Here is a 27,275-nt window from a genome sequence, read left to right on the forward strand (position 1 = left end):
CAAACATTTACTTCTGAATCCTGAAGCTGAGCAAATGTTAGCAATGAATTTAAAGTACTAGAACAAATGGTTAAATTAACAAGAAACATAATAAAAGAACAAGGTATTTTACTTGAATTAAAAAAATGGAGAGCATCAAATGCAATAAGTGAAGAAGGAATACAAGTTAGAAATTTTGATGAAGGTGACGAAAATAACTATTTGATGTCTGGGAAATAGGATTTTTCACTGAAAGAAAATGGGACAAAGGTTCAAAGACAAAAATGGTTAGTGCTTTGTAATTTAAGTGAGCTACTTTCTGAGTTTAAAAAGAAGAACCCTGACATTAAAATTGGAAGATCAAAGTTTTGTGAGTTAAGACCAAAATGTGTTGTTGGGGCATCTGGTACTGACAAAGTAGGTGTCTAACCATTAGTATATCAATCTTCACCAATTAAATAACACCAATATGTAAAGTTGATAATTGATGGTGCCAATCTTAAAGTTGATTATAAAGATCATTTAGAAATTCTGGTACGCAAAACAGATAATTATAATTATATGATCGGTAAATGTCAAGAATATCCAAGCAAACAGGCTTTGGTTGTAATGTTTTAAGAGTCTGAACAAGACAAAACTGAAATGATGACAATTGTAAAATCACAAAAAGAATTCTTTGAAATTATTGATTGTTAAATTTGAAAATCTAAAGATTCATTATTTTATAGCAAAATCACAAGAAAAATTTTTGACAAAAGTAAATCTTGTGAGATGATGAATACATTGTTCTGGCTGGTAGAAGACGAAATATACGGGCACCACTGGGTAAACAAGCAGGCTAGTCATTCATTTGTGTTTTATTAAAAAGACATGAGAAAGTAAAAAGCCGATCATCTAGAACATAATATTACAACAATTCATTCATTTCAACTTCAATTAACAAATTATATTAAGAATACAATCCTTCTATAAAAAAAATGAATCTATTTCTCTGATGGGATTGAAAGCCAATATAAAAATCTGACGTGGACACCACATGACTTCCTTGTACACCTATTAAATTACATATATAAATTTTTTTAAAATAAAAAGTAAATAAAATTTTATTTCATTAATAACTTTGATATTTTTTCATACTTTTTTTATTGTTATTATTGAATTATTATTTATCGTAAAAATATTTTTACATCAGAGGTTAATAATTATTAATAAATCAATATATTTAAATTAAAAAAAAAAAAGGAGATGAAGTCTGATTTGAACTGATGTCCTTCCCCTTGTAAGATCCAAATATTTCATTAATTAAAATTTCATTTGACTATAATTCTGGAACCAATGAAAATAAGTAGCACTTTATATTGTTGAAAAGCTCTCAATGAGGGCTTATTATTGCAATTGAAAAAGTCCAGAATCCAGACTTTTTTTTGATTTTGGGCTTTTTTGGACACTTGGTTCAGTCGATTGCAATCAAAAGGAAAGGTGCACAACTAGATGTTACAACAGTCCTAAATACAAAATTTCAACATCCTATGGCTAATCGTTTTTGCGTTATATGAGACACATATGTACAGACATCATTCCAAAACTAGTCAAAATGGATATTTCCATTGAAATCTGAAAACCAAATTTTTTCGCAATCACAATACTTCCTTTACTTCGTAAAAGGTAGTAAGAATGAAAAGAACCAAGTTAAGGTGGTTAAAAATAAAAAATTATTGAATAAGCTGACTGCTCTGGAATTCATCACCATCTGGGTGCACCCTCCCTTACCATCACACCCAAACTTTATGAAGAAATCTCACAGCTGTTAAATGAACATTAAAGAAAAAATGATTAAATGTGTTAAGACATTATATAGTTGTCAATTTATTAATTGTTAATTCAGTTTTAAAGTAGTTCAGAGAAACAATCTATTACTTTTTACCTGATTGCTGTTTTAATTCAGTTTTGAAGATTTTATATTTAGTACGGCCTTTAAATTTAGCATTATATAATACTGCAAGCATATTTACCACTTATAATTTTATTAAATTGTATTATTATATTATTATGGCCACTTATACTGGATGTGGAATTCAAGCATTTTTTTGCTCAAATTCATAATTTTTTTATACTTGCTTTGAGTTGAATATCAAAGTTATTTTGAAATCTGATACCATAAAGACGTTTTTTGTATGCAATTTTCAGGTCCTTTTTTTGAGAAATTACTCAATGAGAACTGAATTTTGTTTATTCACATCTGATAACTTTGGTCTACAAAGCAGTACATGAACAGAATCATATTTGGTGGGTAAATAGGGCTTTTTGGTTTATAGGCCAGAATGTACTTAACACAATGTAGTTCTTCTTTCTTTTTCTGTTTAGCCTCAAGAACCACCATAGTTAATACACCAGAAGATGAATATGGATGATATATATGAATGTAAATGAAGTCTAGTCTTGTCTCAAGACAGTCTCAAGTGGACCATTCCTGTGATGTGCGGTTAATTGAAACCCAACCACCAAAGAACACCTGTATCTACAATCTAATATTCAAATCCGTATAAAAGTAACTGCCTTTACTAGGATTTGAAACTTAGAACTCTCGAATTTGAAATTAGCTAATTTGCGATGAGTTAACTACTAGACCATCCCGGTGCATTTGTTTGAAAAGCCTATCACAACCCAGTGCTGAGCAATTTAAAAAATTGTAGATACCTACAAATACAAAAAGCAATGCGAGGCTTAAAACAAAAATGACTGCCATTTTTGAACAGGATACAATAAACTTTTGAAAGATTATTTTTGAACTACTGAAACATAAGGATGCATCTACAAAATATAAATTTTTTTCTGAGATAGTGTGGCAACCAGTTCTGGACTACTTGGAATGGAATGACCCTAATACGGTAAACATTTCCCCCATATTTTACAATCAGTTAAAAAGTAGCAATAACTGTACAAGATAAGATGGTAATTCTACCAAATTATTCCCCAAACCTCAATTTACCCATATTGCAATGTTATATTGGAGGTCAACATGAAGAAAAAACAAAATAAAAAATATTTGCTGGAACGCTCGTAGATAACGTGAATGAGCAGTTGAAGATAACGGAAAAGGGCAATTGTTCAGAATTACTTTCTTAACTATATATACTATTAAAAATCCTCTGTAATTCTGAGCAATTAATCTGCCTGTCTAGTGAAGGAAACCTAACCTATCACACACTTAATTTTTATCTTCTTCCTGTTTCTGTTGGTTTTCCAACCCAATTGTAACATCAAAAGCCACCTTTATTTTTGTCCAAAATCATAGAATGCCCACTATCTCTACAAGTTTTAGAACGCGGCAACACATTGTGATTGAACAAAAACTTTTCCAATTTCTCTTTGTCTTCAGACAAAATAATGAAACTAGTTATAGCATACTCACATCCAGCACAAAGAAAAAGATTCATATCAGAAACATGACTCACTGCACAGACTGATTACAGTGTCTCTCGTTTTCTTGTAACCGAACATGGACATTGCCCTTTTTATTATCTTTAACTGCTCATTCACATTATCTACGAACACTCTGGCAAATTTTTTCTGTTGTTTTCTCTTCATGTTGACCTCTAACATAATATATTGCAATATGGGAAAATTGAGGTTGGGGAATAATTGCTCAGAATTACCGATAAGATTATTGATAATAAAATTAATTTAATTTACCATTAGATTGATTGCAATTTACAGGTTCATTAACACTGATATACAATCATCTATGAAGCTTATACAGATCATAAGGTTTGTAAAGTCTGTAAATGATTGTTTAAGTAGGCTATATTAACTGTAATATTTATTTAAAACAAACTCTGGGCCAATTTTAATGAATTTTATCTAATTATTTAATGAATATTTATCTGCTATAACAATATATATTTTTTTTTAATTTTGTCACAGACTCCGACTTTAGCATAATTACATAATTCTGAATAGAAACCTAGAAACAAAAAAATAGATGAAAGATAAGAACTATCTTATTTACACTAAACTCCCTACTTATTCATTATACAAAAGCTGTAATGCAATCATACAAGAAAACAAGCAGAAACTTATTTAAATGCTACTTATTTAATATTACTTAACTAATTTTAAACCATAAATCACATATAACTACAGAAAACCTTCAACAAAATTTTATTTAGAATTCTACAACTGTTGAAGTACCTGATGTATAAATAACCTGCGGTGGATTTTACAAAAAAGTCACTCTGTGGTACATAAAATTTTGTAATATAACCTAGCTTGAATGTTATATATTCAATAAATAAGTATTATTGTGTAATATTGATACAAAAGTAAAGGATCATCACTTATAGTTACGTTACAACTCTTGATAATCTTAGTCAAATCAATAAATTAAGATGTTATAATCTCACACAGCACCATAAAACAGCCTGCAATAATTCTAACGCTAAGCAAACATTTAAATAGCTCTTTACACTAACATAAAGTATACAAAAATGTCATAACAGAGGCAGATTGTAGGTCTCTATGTATATTACAGAATACCACAATCAATGAGTCAAATTTTTTATTCTAATCAAGTAGTTTCACTCCTTTTCACAGCTTCTCGCAAACAATTACAAAAGACACTAAAACGTTTTTACTAACCTTTTTTTATTTCCTCAGCAAAAATTTAATTTTTTAGACATGGCAAGATCTTCCTAGTCGGAAGCTGATAATGCTTTAAAAAAGTAGAAAGCACAAAGTTTAAGAGAAATTAAACTCTGGCAAAAAAGTACTTTCAAATCATAGGGAAAACTACAGAGAAAATCAAAACACTTTTTAGATTCTACATATGTCGAACATATGGTAAATCTATTTATCAAATATATTTACAACAGTTTCACCCTCAAAACACTACATATTATCAAAAAAATAATCATTAAATATCAAATACAACTTAATCATTAAATATTACAAGTACAATTTTCACACCACATCACACACAACGCACACACTCTGTTTTGATGAAACCTAACTTAACAGTAGTCGCACAGCAGGGTATTCTGATAAACAATTGTCTAATTTCCAAGTGTTAAAACGACGCCAACAAAAACAAATGTAACTAATTTTTTTTTCTTTTTCATACATCATACCTACCTATTGATCTAAATGTTTGTTTATTTCTACTTTTTGCAATACTTAAGATATCGAAATAAAAAGTTAGGTTGGCTGCATTGAACCAAATACTCTAGCCATCTGTTCATACGTATCCGAAAGCGTAGCGTTTTATTAAGTTTGTGAGATTGTGTAACCTGGAGATTTCATTGTTGCGAAGGATTTAGTTGTAATTATTAATATTTAATCATGTCTGCAGCCATGGAAAGTATCCTTTTAGTTAAATATATTAATTTCGTGTATGAATTTTTATTTCAAGGTTTATGTGTTGCTGCAGCCATGAGTCATAGCCATAAGTATTTTGTTGATCAAATCATCACAAAGTGTTTATTAAATTTTATTTATGTGATTTTATTTTCCAAAGTGTTATCTTTTTTGTATGAATAAATCAACTTTTGCAGCTGTAATTATTTTTAGGTCGTTGGATTAGTTTAGCTGTCTTGCTGGTGTAGTTATTTCTAAATCAAATTGCTGTAGTCGGCCCAAGTTTTTGTTCCGATTGATAAGGTTATGTAGTATTTAGTTTCAATTTCCTTGTGTACTTGAATTAAGTTTTTATTATGCATTATTTGCTAATAAGTTAATGTGATCAAGAGCATAGTACGAGAGTATTATTTCACATTCAATTTTTTTAAGTTCTTGATCTGCCATTAAACATAATCTCTTAAAAATGTTGTATTCTCTCCTTAATTGTTCCTAGTTCACATATCCATTTATTAAATGATTTTCTATTTGCCAATGACAATACTGTATTTAGTTCATTCATACGGAGGAGTGAACTGCATTTACAAGTTTTGTTTGTTATATAAATATGTAACTGGTAGATATTCAATTTCCCAACATTAGTTTTATAATACTTGTGTCCAAATCTTGTTTGTTACAGTTTTCGGATGTGTTTTTTTTAACTAAAAATAATTTTTTACTAGTCTATGTTGCTTTTTTTTATACGTATTATAACCCTAGTTTTACCACATGATTTCATATTAATAATTTTTTAAATAAGTGTGAAAAATATATTTGCAAATTTTGCAGTATATTGTCACCATGTTCCTGTTAACTGATTCCAGTTCATTTTTTGTTTTTAGATATGTTTATTTGTTACTTATAGCAGATCTGTAAAAATGATTGTAAACAGTACATGAATGTTTATTAATTTATTGACGTGGAAAGTATTACATAATATGTATAGGTAATTTATATCACTACTTGTAATGGCTGATTAATATTCAGATGTTAATGAAAACAAAATGACTCTGCTATAAAGAAACAATCTATTAGTGAAAAAAAAACTATGATTAATTTAAATAGAGGTTGTTCCATAATAGTTCCAAATACCTGATTTTATAACATAACAGTTTTACTTAATTTCCTTTGAAATTTTTCTTATAGAGTCTTATTGCTAAAATAAGACAGAAAACTGACTGCTGGACATATAACAGAAAAGTACCTAATTTATTATTCCTAAGGAACAATAATTAATGATTTGGGTCTTAAGATGTTTAAGTCATTTTATAAAAGAAAGTCACTCTTTTAAGATGAATGTTATTCAATTTTCCTGCTCTGGTGTTTTCCATATTCTTATATATCTGTAGAATCCTATAAGTTATGAATTGAAATTTAAATACGATCTGAGTGAAGTATATAGAGAAGCAAAACGTTTTGACCAATCAGTGTTTATGTGAGTTGTTTATAAGGAAAATTATAAATTTATGTTCCTATTTAACCAGTAGGTAGTTTTTTGTGTAAAATTTAATGTCACTTTTATAGGCATCATTTTTGTCTTATCCCTTTTATTAAATGATTTTTAACATAAGCTCAATGTTTTTGGTGTACTAAGGAAACTACGTGTAGAAAGCATTGAAATCTCAAAGATACATAATTGTCCTGGTGAAGATACAATTTCACCAGAACAATTAGTGATTGCATGCACCAGTTTGAGGTCATGCGAAACCATCTTTTATTGATTGATTAGGAATTAAAATAATCTCACCATTGTGTAATGAACTTTTATAAAATTCCTACAAATACAAGAATAAGAGATTTCATTGTAGTGGATTATAAATTTCTATCAAATTTCTTCACTTATATCGCTGTGTTGATGGGAATTTACTATCCAGCAAGGAAGGATCCATTTGGAAGTAATTTAATTCACTTTCATTATTTATAGCCTTTTTATCACAAATTTGTAATATTGTTTGTGAAGTGATGCTTTAAATTCATGTGAAGTTTGGTAATTCTGAGTAATTACTTTATCAACTTCAATTTTTGTTTGTACTTTAATATAGCACAGGCTCTGCATTACATGCTTGGGCTCAGGAAATACAAGATCTTATGTCAGAAAGCAGGTTTGGACAGCAGGTGACTTGTGTCAGGTCAAAGCCCACATTGCATTTCAGTACTCCATTGTTAATCTGCAATCAATTTTGTAAGTTATGGAAATCTATTCAGATGCTAATCTGTTCTGTGGAGAAAGGTTACGTTTAATGTTAGACTTTTGTGGAGAGTGCTGCATCTCAGTGGTGTAGTGGTAGTGTCTTGACCTTTCATCCAGAGGTCCTGGGCTTGAATCCCAGTTAGCCATAACACCTATAATTTGCTACAGATTTCTGTTTTCACATTCCCATGTTCAAGCATCTTTGTTAGCTCTAAGGTGAATTAATTCATCAATTAAGAAGTCACATTCACAGATGTATTCATATAAGAGTAAATCCTTTTCTTAAGAAAATCATCAATAATGTAAGTTTCTCCATATAGTATATTAATCAATTCCAAAGATATAACTTGCTCATTTTGTAATTCCAGTGAATCCTGTTTTTAGTAATAGTCTCCTTTTTTCCTTGAGGTTATCCTTTTCACTGATTGAGCATTACCCATTGCTACAGCTTTTTCTGGTAAATGGAATTGTATTAATTTCTATGACCCTTTGAAAAAATTAAAAAAAAATTGTTTGCTTTTGAAAGTTTCTAGTAGATTTACCATCTGTGGTAAAATTCTGTCTATAATAGAATGAAGCCATTTCTTTGCTTTGTTAGCCCCTTACTACATTACTTTGTCAAAAAGTAAAAAAATATTTGTAATTATTTATCAATTTCTCTAGAAAATTTATTTTAATTTTCTTTCAGTGATTTGATTGTTCCTAATTATTTTGACCTTAAAAACTTGGCCTCTCTGTTAATGTATCTTTTTTTTATTGACATCTTGTCTGCTGAAATCTCATTTTTTTTCCTCTCTAAACTGTTGTTTTGTCTTCACTGTATGACCACTTTTTGCCAATCAGCTTCTGATATAAAAAAAATTAATGCTTAAGGTTATTAGCATTAATGTGTAATAACACAGTAAGATGATTCAGTTAAGTATATTACTATGAATGACAATCATGTGATTTTAGTCATTACAAAACTAGAAATTCATCTGGAGGTCCTGGGTTTGAATTCCGGTCAGGCATGCTTCGTTTATTGTTGGCTGTCGAAATGTTTTGGTATGGTCAGCAATTTTTAAGTTGTGAAAAAATGGGACAAAGAATTTGCATTAAATTTTGTTTTAAGAATGTAATAAAGTGCAGCCGCATTCGAAATGTTGCTAGTTGCTTTTGGTGATTCTTCTATGAATAAAACAAGTGTTTGCAATTGGTACAAATGTTTCCAAGAGAGCTGTGAAAATGTTGAAGGTGATGAGGGCCCTGTACATCCTAGCACATCTACAATCGATGACAATGTCGAAAAAGTAAAGAAAATTGTTATGGACAATCACCAAATCAATATCAGAGTCGGTAAGGATTACTACTTGGAAGTTCTACCCATTTGTGTAGAGTAATCTGAAGAAAACACCTGAATTTGTGGCAAAGCAATTCTTGGCAATTGCACCATGATAATGCACCTGCTCATACTTCACTGTTTCGTCGTGAATTTTTGACCATAAAAAACACCATTATGATGCCTCAGCTTCCATATGCATTGGACATGCTCCCTGTGATTTCTTCCTATTTCCCAAACTAAAAAGAACCATAGAAGTTTTTGCAACATTGAAGAGAACATTGAAGTCTTTGCAACATGCAAAGACAGAATTGCAGAAGAGGCTAATTGCCATACTGAAAATTGCATTCCAGAGGTGCTTCGAAGATTGAAAAAGCACGGGAATAAATGTATTATATCTGAAAGGGAGTACTATGAAGGTGACAAATTCAGTATTGATGATAAATAAAGATTTTTTGAGAGAAATTAAAATTCTGCATATTTTTTTATCAAATCTCATATATCTTTTTGTTATAGTAATATAAATTTTTCCTCCAATAGTCAATAAGTCAATAAGTGCAATGATAATAGAATTAATACATTAAATGTGTTTCTATTGTAGTTCTGCCTTTAAAAACAACAACAATAATAATAATCTCCCAATAAAAATAGTTTTAAAAAAGGGGTGAATTTATTATAAAATTGAAATTTTACCTTTGTAAGTTACCATTCCTCGCCTGAAATGTCTCGTGGAATAGCTATTTGGAACTGAAAAGTGTTAATTAAGATTTTACAGTGCCAATATCAAACAAAAGCACATTTATATTTAATAACTATTCTTCTGTGAAATAAAAAATTGGGTGCAATTTCACGACATGTTTGTTTTACATTCAATAGCGACTAAAACATACTAGCAATTGTTAATCTACTTAAAAATGTTATCCTTTAAAGTATTAGTGAATTTATTATTATCATTTAAAGAATCCTTTTAATAGATATTTTTTAAAATTAATGAACTTCAGTATTACTTTAGTAACAATTTCTTTTACACATAAACATATGAATATATGGTCACAAATTTAAATTTACAACAGAGCAGTTATTTCCTTTTCGTCAGTTTATTTGTTACAAAAATAATAAAAGTGGAAAATATTTTTTTACTTTTTTCCTGTAACTCATGAACAAAAAATTAGTCAAGATCATCAGGTTTTTTTTTATTGAAATGTTCTCTATAATATCCTCTTGAAATTTGAAGGTAAATGGCAGTCATCAATTTAACAGTTTTCCCAAATATTGAATTTATCACTTTAAAAGCAGTAGTGAGATTCACAATTGAATGTGAAATCAGTGATGATGATAATGATAATAATAACAATAATAATAATAATGGCGCTGCTGATGAATAGGTGATGACTGGGGAAGTGAAATTTGTATTATCACCTTGAACTTTCTTCTGAGATGTCCCTTAAATTTAATTAATATATTTTTGTTAGTGGTAATCTGAACAGTATTGATAGAAAGATAGAAAAACAAAAGAGGCAGTATGACAGTGTTATATGCTATGTGTAGTAATGCTGTTGTGTAGAGTATACAGAATAATTTTTTTGTTAAATTTTTGTGTCTGTGATTAAAATTGCTATATATTTTTTTAAAAACAGTAAAGCTTATACTAGTTAGCTTTAACAGATAGTCTAGATGATCTATGAATTAATTTCATAGATCATCTAGATAAAACTGCCTGAATCTGACAAAACATTTTTACACAAAAACTGCTTGTAATGGTAGTTAACTTGAAGATGTTTAATGAAATATACTTTATGTCAAACTTTGTATTAAAATGTCTAGTAACTAAATCATATTCATTCTACTTCTAAAATATATGTAATAATTTTTATGAAAATAATTCATCAACATATTGACCACTGTGCTAATTGAATTCAAAGAATAACAAACAACTTAACGACGAAAACACAGTAACAGAAAAATGTAAAAAACTAATACAAACAGTCAACTTTCGCAGGATCCTGCATCATCAGTTGCTACATAATACTATTACTACATCAAACAAATAACAAAAAATAAATAAATTAAAAATTCAGAAAACAAACACTCTTAACAACCACAGAATTTGTAATAAAACAAATCCACTGCAATTACTAGAAATATCGCACTTTTGCCAAATAAAAAAAAATGAAAACATTAAATATCTTTTATAGGGAAATTACATTGTAAGGAAATGTAATGAAATGGGAAAATACACCTAAAACATATTTCCTGTTTTCTATTGATTTTAGATTTTTTCTGTTACTGTGTTTTGATGGTTAAGTTGGTTTTTTTTTAATATTCTGAAGTATATTCAAAACATATTTTTGGATATTTATTTTTTTGATTTCTTTACAATTAAATTAAAATTTTAATGTTGATAAAGATTTTATTTCATTGAAATAAGGTTTATCCATTTGTGATTTTATTAATGAATAATTATAAAGAACATTCCCAATCATATATTTCTTCTTTGTAATTTTCACTTCACTGAGGTCATTAAAATTTTGAAATCACATTGCACAGAAATAAAAAAAAAATTAACAGTTCACTACTCCAGTATTTAAAATAGTGATATAAGTAGAAATTTGTTTCAAAATATAAATGATGTGAAGGGTAAACCAGTCACATGTATACTTATTTACCCTTTTACTTACAATAAAAAATTAAGTTAAAATTGGTATTCTATTATATTCTATATTATATATTATTACATTATAATTAATCATTACTTAACTCATATGGCTAATAAAAGTGTTGGAATTATTCAAATCTGTGTTATTTTATCTTTTGAAAGATTTACTTCAATCTTTTAGTTCATATATTTATTTATAAACATTGGCTGTATGAAATGGAAAGGACGTTCTATATTATAATGCATTAAACATCTAGGCATTTAAATCTAATCTCCGAACCCAAATCAAAATGTGTAATCTATTCATTTATTAATTAATTTTATTTTGTTGAAAAAGTAAATTAATTTGCTAATTTAGTTAAGAATTAGATTGTGGTTTAAGTTGTGATCACAATATTAAATAAGAGACACAAACAAAATTATATGTCTTCAGCCAGTTTTTGGTATAAATAAGTCTTTTCTTGTTTTGTTTCAATAGTTCATTGAAGTTTTTTGGCATTTTGTTACGTTTGCTTTTATTGTAATTTCCCTATAGAAGATATTTAATGTTTTCGTTTATTTTTAATTTTATTTTTTTGATAAAAGTGTGGTGTTTTAAAACTATAAGTTAGATGTTAGGATTGTTAGAAAAAAAAACAAGATTAAATAGAATTTGGATTCATCTTTGGCACATATTTCCTTTAATATTAAATTCAGGGTTACAGCGCGAGGGAATTGCAGCCGTACTGGATGAAAACACCTCTTAGTTTTATGTTGTTTGTTTATTTAAACAGTGTTATCTGAAATTTAAGTCATCTGTTTATAAATTTGTTCACGTTTATTGTATAAATGAGTTGTTTTTATGAAGTTGATAAAATAAAATTTGATGGACTTAAAGTAGTGGTGACTGATTTAATTTATTCTTTAAATGTAACTTGATTTTTTTTTTTTATTAAAGCTGTTCTTTTTTTAATTATGTTTTTAATTTAGTTATTTATTAAAAAAAAATAATGGCCTACCAGAGACAAAATTGGCAAACAAATGAATCAGGTATACTTCGGAAAAAGGATGAAAATGAAGAGGAACTATTAGTGTTTGGTTATTCTTGTAAATTATTTAGAGATGACGAAAAAGCATTATACATTGATCAGGGTAAACATTTAATTCCATGGATGGGTGATGATTCATTACGAATTGATAGATATGATGTGCGTGGTGCTCTGTACGACCTTACTCAGTATGAAGCGATATCAGGTCATCAAGAAGAATTATTTTGGATTAATTTATCAAATGAAGAACGTAGAATCGAACAATTATGTGATGAAGAACGTTATAGAGCCCTAACCCACAATGAAGATGAAGAAGCTCTTTATCAAGAGGAAGAACTGAAACGGTTACATCAGGCACTGGGAAGTGATAAAACTTATGGTCAGGTGTCATATAGTTACGAAGAAGAAAACGGAGAAAGTGAAAAACCAGTACAAGAGTCGAATCAGACTGATGATTCCGATGAACCGTTCATAGCACCTCCTGAATTAGATGTACCTGAAGATATGGTGTTGCCTGAAACCGTTAAATTAAATGCCATTATAGAAAAAACTGCCATTTTTATAATTCAGCAGGGATCTCAAATGGAAATAATCTTAAAAATGAAACAGGCATCAAATCCTCAATTTGAATTTCTTTCATACCATTCTGCTTTGCATGGCTATTATAGACATGTATTAATGGCAATTAAATCTGGGCGATATAGACCCAAAGTTCAAAATAGTTCAACAGACAGTAAATCAAATGAAGAAAATACTTCTGACCAGAATTATTATTTACATCATAGCTTATCACAAGCACCAACTTCATCATTTAATTTGGCACCATCGATTCCCAGCATTAATTATAAACCTTCCACTGACTGTGCATATTCTATGCTTGTAAATAAAATTCGTGGAAATCAAAATAAATTTAATTTATTAAATAAAGTGACTGAAACTAAAGAATCTACTGTTATACCTGAAAAAAATGTTAAAGAAAATAAGATCGAAGAACCAGATATGTCATCAAAGAATTATAGTGAGCTTGAAGTGCCTGATGAAAGCGATGAAGAGCACAATGATTCTGAAAAAAGTTTAAAACCATCTAGTCCACTGCCTGTAATAACTCGTTCAGGTAGAAGAAAACGCAGAAAAAGACAGCAAGGAGCTTTTGCTTATAATGATTCATTTAATGATGAATCTGTAGATGGAGCACAATTTGAAACCGCCCAAGAAACTGAATTGCCACATGAAGTCAGCTCCGAACAAGGACCTGAAGTAGATTCTACATTACAATTAGCAGATGATATTCCACCTGCAGATCTTCAATTAATTATTGATAAAATGGCTAGTTATGTTGCAAAAAATGGTAGAGATTTTGAAGAAATAGTTAGAAGTAAAGATGACCCTAGATTTTATTTTTTAGACACAACAAATCCATATTATAATTATTATCGTAAGAAGGTTGAATATTTTGAACAGTTAGAGAAACCTGTAGAAAATGTTAATGAAGATTCTAATTCGAATACTATAGTTAATATTAATACTAATGTTACTACTGTTATTACTACAGCTGTAACTGCTACTACAACTACAACTACTGCTGCTAACTCTTCTTCGGTAGAAAATAATGATAAGATTGAAGAAGAGAAATCAGTTAAAAATGGTGATATTAATAAGAATAAGACTGTGGATGATAAAAAACAAACGACACATAAACCAAATCCTGTATGTTTTTCAATAAAAAGACCTAAAGAATGTGAAGGATTAGAAATTAAAAGTGCATTGCCGATTGAAGAAAGTTCAGAAGATGAAGAAGGAGGTGGTGGTGATGACGGTGGAGGGAGTAATGATAAAGAAGTTTCTGACAATACAAAAACTAATAATGAAACTGTTGATCTATCGGAAGAATTGAATACCAATGTGAAAAATAACATCGATAAAGGTAATACTAGTAATAGTGTTACAGAAAAGTGGGCTGAAGAACGTGTTAAAGATAAATTAGCAGCGGCTGCAAGGGAAAAATTAGTATCAAAAGAGAGAGAAAAACAATTACAACTTGAACGTAAAAGACGAGCAGCGGCATTTTTAAATTTAATACAAAAAAGTAATAAAAAACCATCTCTATCACCTGAAAAATCACAAACACAACCTATCATGATTGGACCGCAGTTACCAGATGATTTTAAAAATGATGAAAAATCAGATTCAGATGGTGTTCAGGATGACAATGATGGTGATAATGATAATTCAGATTCTGTTTCATCCCCGCCTTCTTCTGTAACTTCACCAGAAGTTACGATAATAGGTGAAAGTACTATTACAAATTCACAGAGTCCAAAACGAAAAGATAAGGAATTAAAATTAACAGAATCATTATCGTCATCTCACAAATTAAAACACTCTAAACATTCAGTAGATAAATATGAGCATAATTTAAGAAGTAGAAGCGATGTAGAATTTAGACATAAACATAGAAAAAGGAAAAGATCGAGATCGCCTGTAAGAAGGCATCATTCAACTCATTCTAGTAGAACACATTATCATAGTAGTCATAGAGAAGGAAAACATCGTAAACATCATAGACATCGTAAAGATAGGCATCATAGTGATAGAGATAGGGATAGAGATTATAATAGTAGTCTGCATCGTAGACATAAACATTATAAAAGTAAAAAGCATAAAAGAAGAGATGATAAAAAATATATTGAATCTAGTAGTAGTGATGACTCTGATTCTGAATAATAAAAAAATTATAGAATTTAATTTTTAAATTGACTTTTATACTGTATTTATTGCTTAAAATGCAGAAAAATCAATAAACTTGTATGTGTAGTTTAAATATGTGTATAAGTATTTTATAAATGCGTTTATAAAAAATAGTAAACTCCCTCTTAATTGGTCTGAGTGATCCATTGTTGACAAAAATAAAGAATTTTAAATATTCTTAACGTAAAATGTATTTTATTTATTTTTAATTTAATGTTTTATGAAATTTAATAATGATACTGCGTACGATGGTATAAAATTTTTTCATGAATCAATCGCCTTAAGTACAAATTAATATATTAATTATTTTCATAATTGCTTATAGTCATTAATAAAATAAAATTTCTATTAAAATAATATAAAGATGTAGGAAATAATGTGTAATTAAATTTAGTTAAATTAAAAATTATTTTGTTTACATGGTATACATTCATGAGACCTAACCTGAATAAGAAATAATCATAAGAGCACATGAACAGTAAATATTAATAAAGAATTGTAGAAGAGTAATCATTTTTGTAGGAAAAATTAAATCAAACGTTTCTGTGTACATCTGAACACTTTGTTACAATGGTTAGAACAAAAATTGAAAGCTTGCTGTAAATTCTCACTATGATTATTTTACATTTATTTTGTTACCTTCCTGAATTATTTTTTTTGCTTCACTAATTTCAGTAATGATTGAGAAAAAAAATGGTTAAACTTTTCTGTAGAAATCCTCAAAAAGTCAAAAAATTAGCATTTTATTTTCTTCCATTTTTACCTTAATAACCAGATTTTAATCTGAAAGTATGAATTCAAAATGGTGTTAGAAATTAATAGCATCAGTAAGTTCACTGAATATTTTATTTGTATTTAAGGTGTTTTTATAGAATATTCTTTAAAATTTAAAATTATATATATTAACAAGATAAAATTGGTATAAACCCGATTTAGAAAATAAAAACATTCAAATTACAAAAAAAAACATTTAGAAGTGATCAATACAGACGATTGAAACTAAGTCTATTATTATTAATGTTAGTTTAAAACTTATGAATAAACTATAAACAAAAAATACTATCTTATCTTTCTAAAAGATAGTGAAATATGTATAACTTTAAAAATTTTAAATCAAAAGAGCTTCTGTGGATCAGTGTGATTCAGGATGAATGTTTTAACTAAAAATTTATATATGTTTATAAAGCAGTATTCTTAAAAACTTAGTCATCAAATTATTTAATTCCAGTAGGTTATTTTTTTAGGTAACTTTTTATTGTGTATTGTAAATTTTTTCATGTAATAGAGTTATTCAGTTACAGAAAAACTTACCATTAACAGAATTTTATTACCTGTCATACTCAAAAGACTACTTATGTTAAAAATGCTTTTAGAAATTTTCATTGAAGAAAATAAGTTTTTGATACTAAAATTGTATCTAGAATATCTATAACTTATATTATTGACTGAACCAAAATAATGTAAAATAAGTTTGTTTATAGACAAATGAATGTCGTAATAGTTCAATAAATTGTTAATATATAACAGTTAATATAACTGTTAAGTTATATTAACAGTTAATATATTGTTAATATAACAGTAAGTTAGTATTTATTGAAATTTTTTTGTAGTCTGTCAGGTACTTGCAACCAACTGAACTGAGGCCAGATTAGAGGGAGTCTGCTCATAATTATTTGATGTGTACAAGTTAAATATAGCACTAAGTAAATGTGATATACGTTTGATTTCTATGAAATAATTAATTTAAAATGTAATATTTGTACTTTTCTAAAAAAAAATGATCTACCTCTTTTTATTAAGAGTTGTGTATCTTCTAACAGTGAATGAAAAAAAAAATTGACTAATTTTTTAAGGTTGTTTATTATTGTTTTTTTCTTCTATTGGTTTAATAAAATTGCATCATATATTTTTCAAATTGTTTCATCAGTGTCTACAGATGTTTTTACCATTTAATGTTTAAATACAAGTAAATTATTAAATAAAATATATTGTATCATTATTATTATTATTTTATTATTTATCATCTATAGTGTTACTGTTATTAAAAGTTATATATAATTATTTAAATAATGATAGGTTTTTGTATTACTGAATTTCTCTTATGTAATATATCTACTCAGATGAACATGTTCTCCAGTTGAAGTGTGAGTTAATCCTGATCAACATTTTTTCAGCTCATATCAACTTTCAGATGTGAAGAATTTTTTCCCCTTTTTTTTAATTTCACTCAATGAATTGCGTTATTGTTTCATAATAATATGTAAATTTCAGAATTATCATCCGTTTGACTGGTTTGAAGCTGTTCTCCATTCCTTTGTTTTCTGTGCTAATTCTTTGATCTCAGGATAATTGTAATCATTGCAACATGTATACTCAATTTTATATTTTATCTTCCTCCAGAGTTATTACACACTGTTGTATTACCAAATTAACTACAGCAATATGTCTTAATACATACATGATCAACCGACTCAGGTCATCTTTTTCTCAGATGACTATTGTAGATTTCTTTCTGTCCTCTCATATTAATTTTAAGATTAGTTTACCTTTTACCACGTCAACCCACCTAATTTTCAGTATCCAACACACTTCAGAGGCTCATTTTTTCTTCTTTTCTTATTGTTTATTTGATACTACCATATTTTATTTTCAGTATGAAAGTTCTTGTTTGTTTCATCTCTTTTGTCTCTATTTTAACATTATTAAAATTGTATATTGTGAATTTCTGTAGTTTGTATATGAAAAGCATTATTACTGTCTGTGATTTTAATACCAGACAGTACCAATTTGAATACATGATTTTTTATGCAGTTTTATTTTTCTTACATTTCAATCATTTGGATTTAATTTATTTATAATTTTCAGATTGTAATTGATCAGAAATTATTGAATGAAGTCACAGTAATAATATTCTTGTGTTATACATATTATACATGGAGTTACTATCTGTAAAAGATTCCTTGGCAAACATAAACAAAAATTGTAATAAATTCAAGTTTTAAGTCAGCTCACATTTCAATAGTGTCAATTTGAAATTAGAATATAGAATTATCAGCACAATAAATCTTTGTTTCAGTGACATCTCATTGTGCAGGTGATTCTTCTTCTGTTGAGCTATTAAGCAGTGAGAAGTAATCAGAATAAAACAATGCATATTATTTTTCAAAATATATATTATTGTTTTGCCAGAATCCTGATAGCTTGTTTTTGGCTTTCCTGGCCTTGAACCACATTTGCATTTACTTGTCCATTAAAAAAAAATACCAGTGGAAAACTTGCCACAAACTTCATATAAAGTACTGGAATCTTTATCACTTTTTTGTCTTATAAAGTTCAAATGTTAATGTAAGACTTATATCAACCGTTTCAGTATGAGACTTGCAGATACAATTTCCATCATTCGCCAATTTAAAGTTGTATACATGAGGAGAGTTGTGAATATTTATATTGATTACAAAGGTTTTTAATTCCAATTGTTGTCACTTCTCTGGGATTGCTTCATTAACTGCACAGCATTGCGATGTTGTTATGAAACGCCCCTCATGCAAAAATGGCTCATTTGTCTGAAATGGTTTTTCCATATGTTTTGCATACATAGCAGTAGTACTTGTACGGTATATGTTTACAGAATTTTTTTTTAAATTAGTGGACTATTGAAAACCAATTTATTAAAAATGGCTTTGTTTTTTGACTCGAGAGACAAAGCTTACTTCACAACACTCAATTCCCAGAATGATGTTATCTGTAAAATTTCAGATGTAGTGGAACCATCAACAGATTGTAAGGAATGTTATTTGTCATCTTTCTGGGACCCTTTCCCAGTATGGTAGATTACTTAAGAGAAGTTTTACACTATAATTATTTTATAATAATTTTTTTTAATTCATTATATAAAAATTTAATACTGTTGTCCAAAAATATATAATTAAATGTAAATAATATGATTTGTTAGATGAAAATGAAAAAATAGAATATGTAATAAACTTTTTTCTGTTTGTGAAAATTTTTTAATGCTGAATTATATATATAAAATGTTAATTTTTAGAGAATAGTGTTCTTACATGAATTAGTAATAATGAATTAAGCAATTTTTATTATTTTAATTAGTGGTGTATTACTGTTTTCTTTTCTTTTTTTTTAATTTTAAAATATTTATTTTAATTAATAAATATATATATAATTATTTGTGAATAATTTATTGGTATACCTTTATCCAGTTTTATTTTATTTTTTCTCCCACATTTTTGTTATCGTAATATGTACATTTAGTACAAATGAAATATGAATCATTAATTTTCTATAATGTAATTTAAAAACAAATAAAATGTTTTTAATGTAATATGACATATGTAGTCTTAATCAGTTGCATGTAGAATCATTAAATGAAATGTATGCACGGGTTAATATAAGTTTCTTTTGTAGTAATAATATTTTGTTTGTTTTGGTGCATATCATGAAAAAATTTGAAAATGAGATAAGTTAAGATATTTTCAAATAAAACTGTTAAAAGTAATATAAATGTGGTATTTAACTTCACATCTATCTATCATTTGATTTTTAAAAAGAATAATATTTTTTTATGAACTGGCCATTTTTCTCTGCAGATAAAGGTCTTAATTTTGTTGATTTTTATTAAAATCTATTTGCTTACTAAAGAAACAAAAGATTTTATTATTTAACATACCATTAATGCCTCATCATTGTTTTTATATGTGGTAAACTGTACCAATGTGGCTGAATTTTTTTTAGAGTGAATTAGTCAGTGGAGTTGTTTCAATCTCATAGATGCCATGCATTTTTATACCAATAACTAAAAGTTAACAGTCGCTTCAATAAACCGCATGTACTGAATGCTCTTTAAAAACAGGTAGTATACATGGATGATATTAAGTATTTAAAAAATTTAAATTATACAATATAAATTCACTGCTCCAATTTGGCATCGAATTTTAGGAATAAAATCATTTAAAATTAATTAATTTTCTTATTTTAAATAGCCGATTGGAAGTAATATTTTTATATTTTTTGTACGATTTTGTGTCTTAATTTTATTAAATATTAAATTGCATTTCAGGAAAGAGAAAGTATTTATAATTTAATGGTATTATGGTTAATGTAGAAATTATCATCATATTTTGTCTTTTTTCATTTGCTGCAAATTATTTTTATAAAACATATTTTTATTACAAAAGGTTAATACATTTTCCTCTAATAATGATGAATACTATTTTAATATCTACAAAAATGTAGCTTTTTATTTTATCTCTTCCATGCAATTTTTCTTCATAACAACTTTAATAATTAAAATGTATTTCTGTACTATATAATTCAGTTTATATAAATATCATGTTTCACCATAAAATATGGTGGGTGGTAATTTTCCTGTATGGATCATAAAAACTTCATAATTTTTTCAGTCTTAAAAATTATATATTTCTATAATTGTACTATTTTAATTGAATTGCCTTGAAATAATCACCATTATTATACCAAACTGGTTAATTTAATGGCTATTAACAGAGAAACAGTTTTTGTCTGCAAATTATATTAAAATGATTACTGTAATACAACTATGATGTATAAGTATTTTTATTTTAATAACTAATTTAATATTTAAATAAATAAATGAGTCTTAATTATTATTTTTATTTTGAAATTTGTTTCTTTGACTATTGAGTTTAGATCATTTATTCAATTTAAAGTTTGCTGCTAAGGAGCTAGAGCGTAATTCGAAACGATGCGAGAAAGAAGAAAAATTAGAAAAGGCAAAAACAAAAAAGGCTATTCAAAAAGGAAATATGGAAGTTGCTAGAATACATGCTGAAAATGCGATACGACAGAAAAATCAAGCTGTTAACTATTTAAGGATGAGTGCTCGTGTTGATGCTGTTGCTAGTAGAGTACAGACGGCGCTTACGACACGTAAGGTAAGTTTTTGTTGTTAAAAATTGTATCTATCTTTACAACAGTACACATTATTAAAGCTTTGATTGCAAAAATAAAATTAAAAAACAAAGGTTATGATATATTTTGTTTGAAGGTAATTCATCTAGCTGTAGCTAGATCTCAAACTGAATGTGATGAATCTGTTCTTCAAGAATCAGTATTTGCTGTATGTCATACTAGACAAAAAAATTTTCTGTACTTTTGTTTCTACTTTTTCAGTTACATAAAATATTTTATAGTTTTTCAGTAGTGCAAAAATTTGTTGCTCATAGGTTTAAGGTGACTCCTTCTCTTGTTCACCTGTTAAAAAGTGACCTACTATCTGTTAAAACTTACTGTGACTATCTTACTGTTAAAATAAACTTACTATCATATAGGATAATGTTTAATTGGAGAATTGTCAGAATATAAATTGCAGTGAATACAAATCTCTAGTTCCTTTTTAATGTTATTAGCATATTATGGCCACCATCTTTATTGTTACTTTCTATAGGTAAATTCATAATAGTTGACAATATTAATTTATTTTTTATTATTATTTTTATTTATTAAATCCATCTGTTTGTTGTTTAATGTGTGTTTCTTTATAATATGTTATAAAAATATTTTATTTTTTAAATTTGAGAATTGCTTTATTTTTAAAAAAAACTTTTTTATTAGCCTGGATACCTCAAAAGTTAGTTTTAACTTACTGTAAAAAACAGTTACTTGCCAAAAATCAAATACAAATTGTAAGTTTAATAGTCTCTGGTGCAACAGATTGAACCACCGTGGGTATAACTTTGAAAAAACATCCTTTTTGAGTTAGGAATGTATAAAAATCTTTGAATGGGGTGTTGTTTTTTCCTTACAATTTTTTATGGAATATTTCCAGTTTATGATTTATTTTAAAACAAGTATAGTAATAAATTTGTTTGAAATATGTTTCTGTATTCTTTATTTTTTATGTAGGTTACCCAATCAATGGCCGGTGTTGTTAAAGCTATGGATGCAGCAATGAAATCAATGAACTTAGAAAAAATATCAAATCTAATGGATAAATTTGAGAATCAATTTGAAGATTTAGATGTTCACAGCTCATATATGGAAAACACCATGTCACAGACTGTAACTACTTCTGTGCCTCAGAATGATGTAGATTCATTAATGCAACAAGTAGCTGATGAAGCAGGGTATGTATTTAACATTCTCATAATCTCTGAATATTAGTATTGTTGTCATTGTCATTTTTGTTGTTTTCATTACTGTTATTAAGTGATGTTATAAAATAATTAATGTTTGACTTTTTTGTACGTAACATTTATTTTTTATTTAATACAAGAATCGACGGTATAAATAAAATCTAAATTCTTTTTTCACTTTTCTATAGTGATCTTAAAGTTAGATAACCATTTGTCCCAACAATATCAAATAGCCATCTGTAAATGATGTGGATCAAAGAGTATTTTAACTATTTCTTTCAGTTGTTAATCATTGGTATAATGCATTCCTTAGAAAGTGTAAAATTAGATTGCTATTATATTTGTTTGCCGACAATTTCAAAAAGTTAGTGATTTCTGGACCTGTGTTTGCTTATTGTCATGCTGGAAAACGAGTAGGTAGTTTTGCCTTAATGCTTGTTTTCAAGTTTGTGATGAATTTTTCAAGAGTTTTTTTTATTGAAATTGATAGATAGCTCTTACTCTAAAAAATCAACAGTAACACACCCAATAATAATTATTTATTCTTATTGATGGAAAAGATCTTCCTACTTGTCACTTTTCCTACTTATCATTTCACTCCCCGACAAACCGGGTGTTCAAGAAGACCAAATATCTGCTTGATTTATGTGCTGTGATGTTTCATGAATTTTGCCGTTTTTTCTCATAAAAAAAAATATTACTGAATGCACCTCACTTTGGTTATAAATTAACAAGTTCAACTGTTGCTTTTCTTGATTGTAAATTTGTACGGCCATTAAGGCTTTATTTAATTCAAAAGAAATTATAATATGCCCCCATCACTTGGCTGCGATTGCTTGAATAAAACACCTTGTTGTTGTCCATGTTAAAATAAGGCTGTCCCCTGATCAAAATATCTTTAATCGTTCAATTTTATTTTTTTTAAATTTAATGGAATCAACCCCCTACTACCTAAGCTATCAAATCAAAGTTATAAGTTGCGGACTATAAAGCAAAATGCATGTTGACACACATAAATAAATGTGTATTTGTAACAACAGTCAGATATTGGATAAGAATATCCAATGTTAGGATTTTTGTATGTTATCTGAAGTCAGTTTATAATTTGAAATAAAATGTAGTATCAGTCAGTATCCTTTTGAATAGATTCACTCAGTATCCTTTTGAATAGATTCACTCATACTGATAGCACCACATAAATTTGCTCATGCAGGCAATCGCAGAAGGGTGTGTGCCATATTTATTCCTTGTTGCATCAGATGGCAGGCCACACATACTAGATTGTGTATTTGCATATGAGAGTAAGTCTACAAAGTTATATTTCTAAAATAATAGTGGTACCTGGAAGGATTTATTCTCTTATAATTGGCAGTTATTGTACTACCACTTAGTTTTCAACAGAAACCGATAAAAAGTTTGTTGTTCTTAATGCTCGAGACTTTTATTATGGTAAAATGCTATTTTTCTGGCACAAAACATGATTCTCACAAGTTTTCACTATTTGTCTGGTCTGCCTATTAATATATATATATTTTTTTTTTTAGAAAATTCTCACCATATAATTTATGAACAAAAACTCCACTTTACGTAGTAATATTATGATTGATTTCCTATTCTTCGCAAAATTTAATTATTTATTTTTTGCACAATTAATATGATTTAAGATTTTCTTATAAGGGAGTCTAGTCTAAATTAAGCTTGTGCCTTAATGTAACTGATTAAATTCATAACACCCATTATTACAACAGCAAGTCTTACGTAGCCTGCTAATTCCAACTCCATGCTCAGATTCTTAAGCACATTTTCACAGATTATATAATGTATTCCCTCCCTTGATAAAGTGTATTATATTTTTGCCTCAAATAAACAAATAAAATTCAATTGACAATAATATGCAAACAAAGTCACCAGGATGTAACTGACTAGCTGACTACGTAAAATCAACTCTTCTAAGGGTCAATTATTTTTTTGTCATTCCTGGTTATCGATTTGGATATTACTACAACAGGCTATTCCAATTTCAGATGTCTCAAATATATTGTCCCTATCTATGATTATAATAAAATTTTTCACATGTTCTGGTTAGTAAACCCATGCAAGCAGATGACTGAAATAATCTCCAGTTAATTACCCATCTTTTTTTGATAATGAGATGAATTTTTTAGCATTTAAAAATATTAAAACATTTAATTTCTAAGATTTGACATGAATTCTGACTAGAATTTTGCAGATAAGTGGCAGAAATGCTACTGCTCTACTGCTGAAGTTGGTGGGTAACAGATATGGAATTTTGTAATTGAGGATTAGTAAGTAGGCTTTACCTCAAAAACTTTGAGACATACATACATAAATGCAATGGATTATTTTTTTATCAACAGCCTTTCCCACTTTAAAGGATTGAAAAGGAAAATTTATATTTAGTACCTGCGAGATTTAGGCTGTATTTTACCACATTCTAATCATAATTATTTTTTGTTCAGTTTGGATCTAAACATGGAACTTCCTCAAGCAGATAACATTAGTACAACGGCTTCGACTCAAGCATCTCAAGAGCAAGATGAATTGACTCAACGGTTGGCAAGACTGAGACAGACTGAGTAACAAAACTTATTACCTTCATCTTAATGAAATTCTGCCTGTGGATTTTAATAGAGTATATAATATCTGTTTACTGAAAGAAAGGATGCAAAATTGAGAAAGCTTACAATGACTTCTTAAATCATTTAACCATGCATTCTTAGTTATTCCTATATTATTTTATATTCATACCTAATATGCTATTATCTTTTGTATTATTTTATCAATTGTATTAGTATTCTATATAAATATATTGTCTTTATTAAAACTTAGAAATTTTATAAATTTAATTGTTAAATTCCATTACTTTTTTATTTTAAATTAGAGATACTTTCAGTGTTATTATTAAAAAAAAATCATTTAATATCGTATATTAAGTGATAAATATAGTAGACTCTCAGCAGGTTGAATTCATTAATTCAAATTAAAGAAAGGTCTGGGCTATAGAACTAGTCTTAATTACAGATCATATTTTATTAATCAATTTACATTATAAAAAATTCATTTTTGAAAATATAATTAAGGAAAAAACACTTCACAGTTCCAAAGTTGGTGTAAAAAATTTTAAGTTTAAAAAGTTGCACAATAAGAAGACAGTACAACAATCTGTCTGTTTTTTTTTTTTTTATAAAATATATCGGGAACAACAATCTGTCTGTTTTTTAGATGCATCTGCTATTCAGAAAAAGGTGAATTCAGGAAAAACTCTTCAAATAAACAACAGTATTGTGCATTTATTTCATTTAAATTAAAAAAAAGATTAGTTGTTAATTAAAATGACTTTGTAAAAGTTTTTTTTAATTGTTTTTCTGAAAATAAAATACTGTTCTCATTCATATTTGAATAAAAAAAATTAATCAGTGCCACTATAATTGACCAATAAAATAAGAGAATAAAATTACTGTACTAATCAAAACACATTACTGTACTGTATTAATCAAAACACATCTACAAAAAATAATATAAAAATCAAGATATAAAACCAAATACAGATAAGTACAGTTTATTAATATGTAGATTGTTTATAATAGCTGTCTATTTTAGTTTGAACTAGGTCCTGGTACATATTTTTTTCAATATGCGATTATATTTCTGATATTAAAATAATGCCTTCTGGTAATCCTTTTTGTAAGAAATATTGATTTAATTTTTTAACATCTTCTCTTGATTCCTTACGCGTGATGGTAAATCCAGGTTCATCATTGTCATTCATTTTAGAAGTAGTCAACTCTGAGGCAGCAATAAGATCATGGATGTCAGTCAATACATCCTCTGTGTTAAGCATGTCATCAGTGTTTGGGTACTAAAAGCTAATGCTTTTAGAAAGCTCATCAGCATCTACAACTTTCATTGTTGACAATAATTACCGTAACACCTTATTTTGTACTGAATTTTAAATTCTGAATAATCACCTGATCAAGCAGTCGACATACTGCAGTAGTATTTGGGGAAAGAATTATCAATTTTAAAATTTCTAAGTTAACATTAGGGGGGAATTTTGCATTGTCCAAGAATAGTATGACTTTAACTACTTTGCATTCTCATTCTACAGTCAAAACTTAACAACCAGTCCAACATGATGATGTCCCTAGTCATCCAAGATTTTTTATTTGAACACCATTCAATTTCTAATGAATTTATGTTTTTGCTGTTGAATATCATGGCTTTACAGTTTTGCTGATTTTTAATGTTTTTTTCAAATTCATCTGACATATTAACAGCCAACATAACACTCAGTCTTTCTCTTGATATCTTCCCCCTTGGACATTTTTCCTCTTTCAAACACATTGTTTCACTGAGCAAAGCCTGGAAAAAAGGACTTGTCTCATTACAATTAAAAATATTTCTTTCATTTTATCTCATACATATTTTAACTTATCCTTCCACTTAGACACCAAATTCTCATTTACAGCACCAACATCACCACAAACAAACATTTTTGTATAAAATGTTACTTCTAATTTGGAATTTATCTAACCAACCCCCTGATGCTTTAAACTCATTGTAGCAGTGTCCTTTAGCAATTTATAAGGCTTTGACATTTATCAAAGTTCAGAGACCAGAATTTTATTAGCACAAACCCTGCAAAACCAATTATAAGTCAGATTGTCAACCCCTACCAGAATTTTATCAACACAAAACCACTCATAAGTCAAATTGTCAATCCCTAGGCCTGGTGTTTTTAACCATACAATGCATAATTTTTGTAAAACCTTTTATAAAGAATATTTTTAAATACATATGTTAAAATAAAGAGAAA

The 27,275-nt window shown here is 27.9% G+C and overlaps 3 protein-coding genes across 4 annotated transcripts in view; 2 read left to right on the forward strand and 1 right to left on the reverse strand.

The window, feature by feature from the left end:
• Positions 1-4,997, reverse strand: part of Polr3D (RNA polymerase III subunit C53) — a 60,198-nt gene extending 55,201 nt beyond the window's left edge. For both annotated transcript variants that reach the window (XM_075376542.1, XM_075376541.1), the window contains exon 1: positions 4,618-4,997. The gene's annotated coding sequence lies outside the window, so the exon portion shown is untranslated. The remainder of the gene's footprint in view (positions 1-4,617) is intronic.
• A 200-nt stretch (positions 4,998-5,197) lies between these two features.
• Chmp1 (charged multivesicular body protein 1) lies at positions 5,198-25,851 on the forward strand. Its single transcript, XM_075376543.1, has 4 exons — positions 5,198-5,335; positions 20,994-21,238; positions 22,209-22,429; positions 24,919-25,851. The coding sequence occupies exons 1-4, from the start codon at positions 5,317-5,319 to the stop codon at positions 25,037-25,039; spliced, it is 606 nt and encodes a 201-aa protein (XP_075232658.1). The 5' UTR covers positions 5,198-5,316; the 3' UTR covers positions 25,040-25,851.
• LOC142331003 (uncharacterized) lies at positions 5,200-15,452 on the forward strand. The gene is made up of 2 exons (XM_075376540.1): positions 5,200-5,335; positions 12,232-15,452. The coding sequence occupies exon 2, from the start codon at positions 12,525-12,527 to the stop codon at positions 15,285-15,287; it is 2,763 nt and encodes a 920-aa protein (XP_075232655.1). The 5' UTR covers positions 5,200-5,335; positions 12,232-12,524; the 3' UTR covers positions 15,288-15,452.
• Positions 25,852-27,275: the final 1,424 nt, after the last annotated feature.

This window comes from Lycorma delicatula, chromosome 10, assembly GCF_047948215.1.
Source record: "Lycorma delicatula isolate Av1 chromosome 10, ASM4794821v1, whole genome shotgun sequence".
Taxonomy (NCBI): Eukaryota; Metazoa; Arthropoda; class Insecta; order Hemiptera; family Fulgoridae; genus Lycorma; species Lycorma delicatula.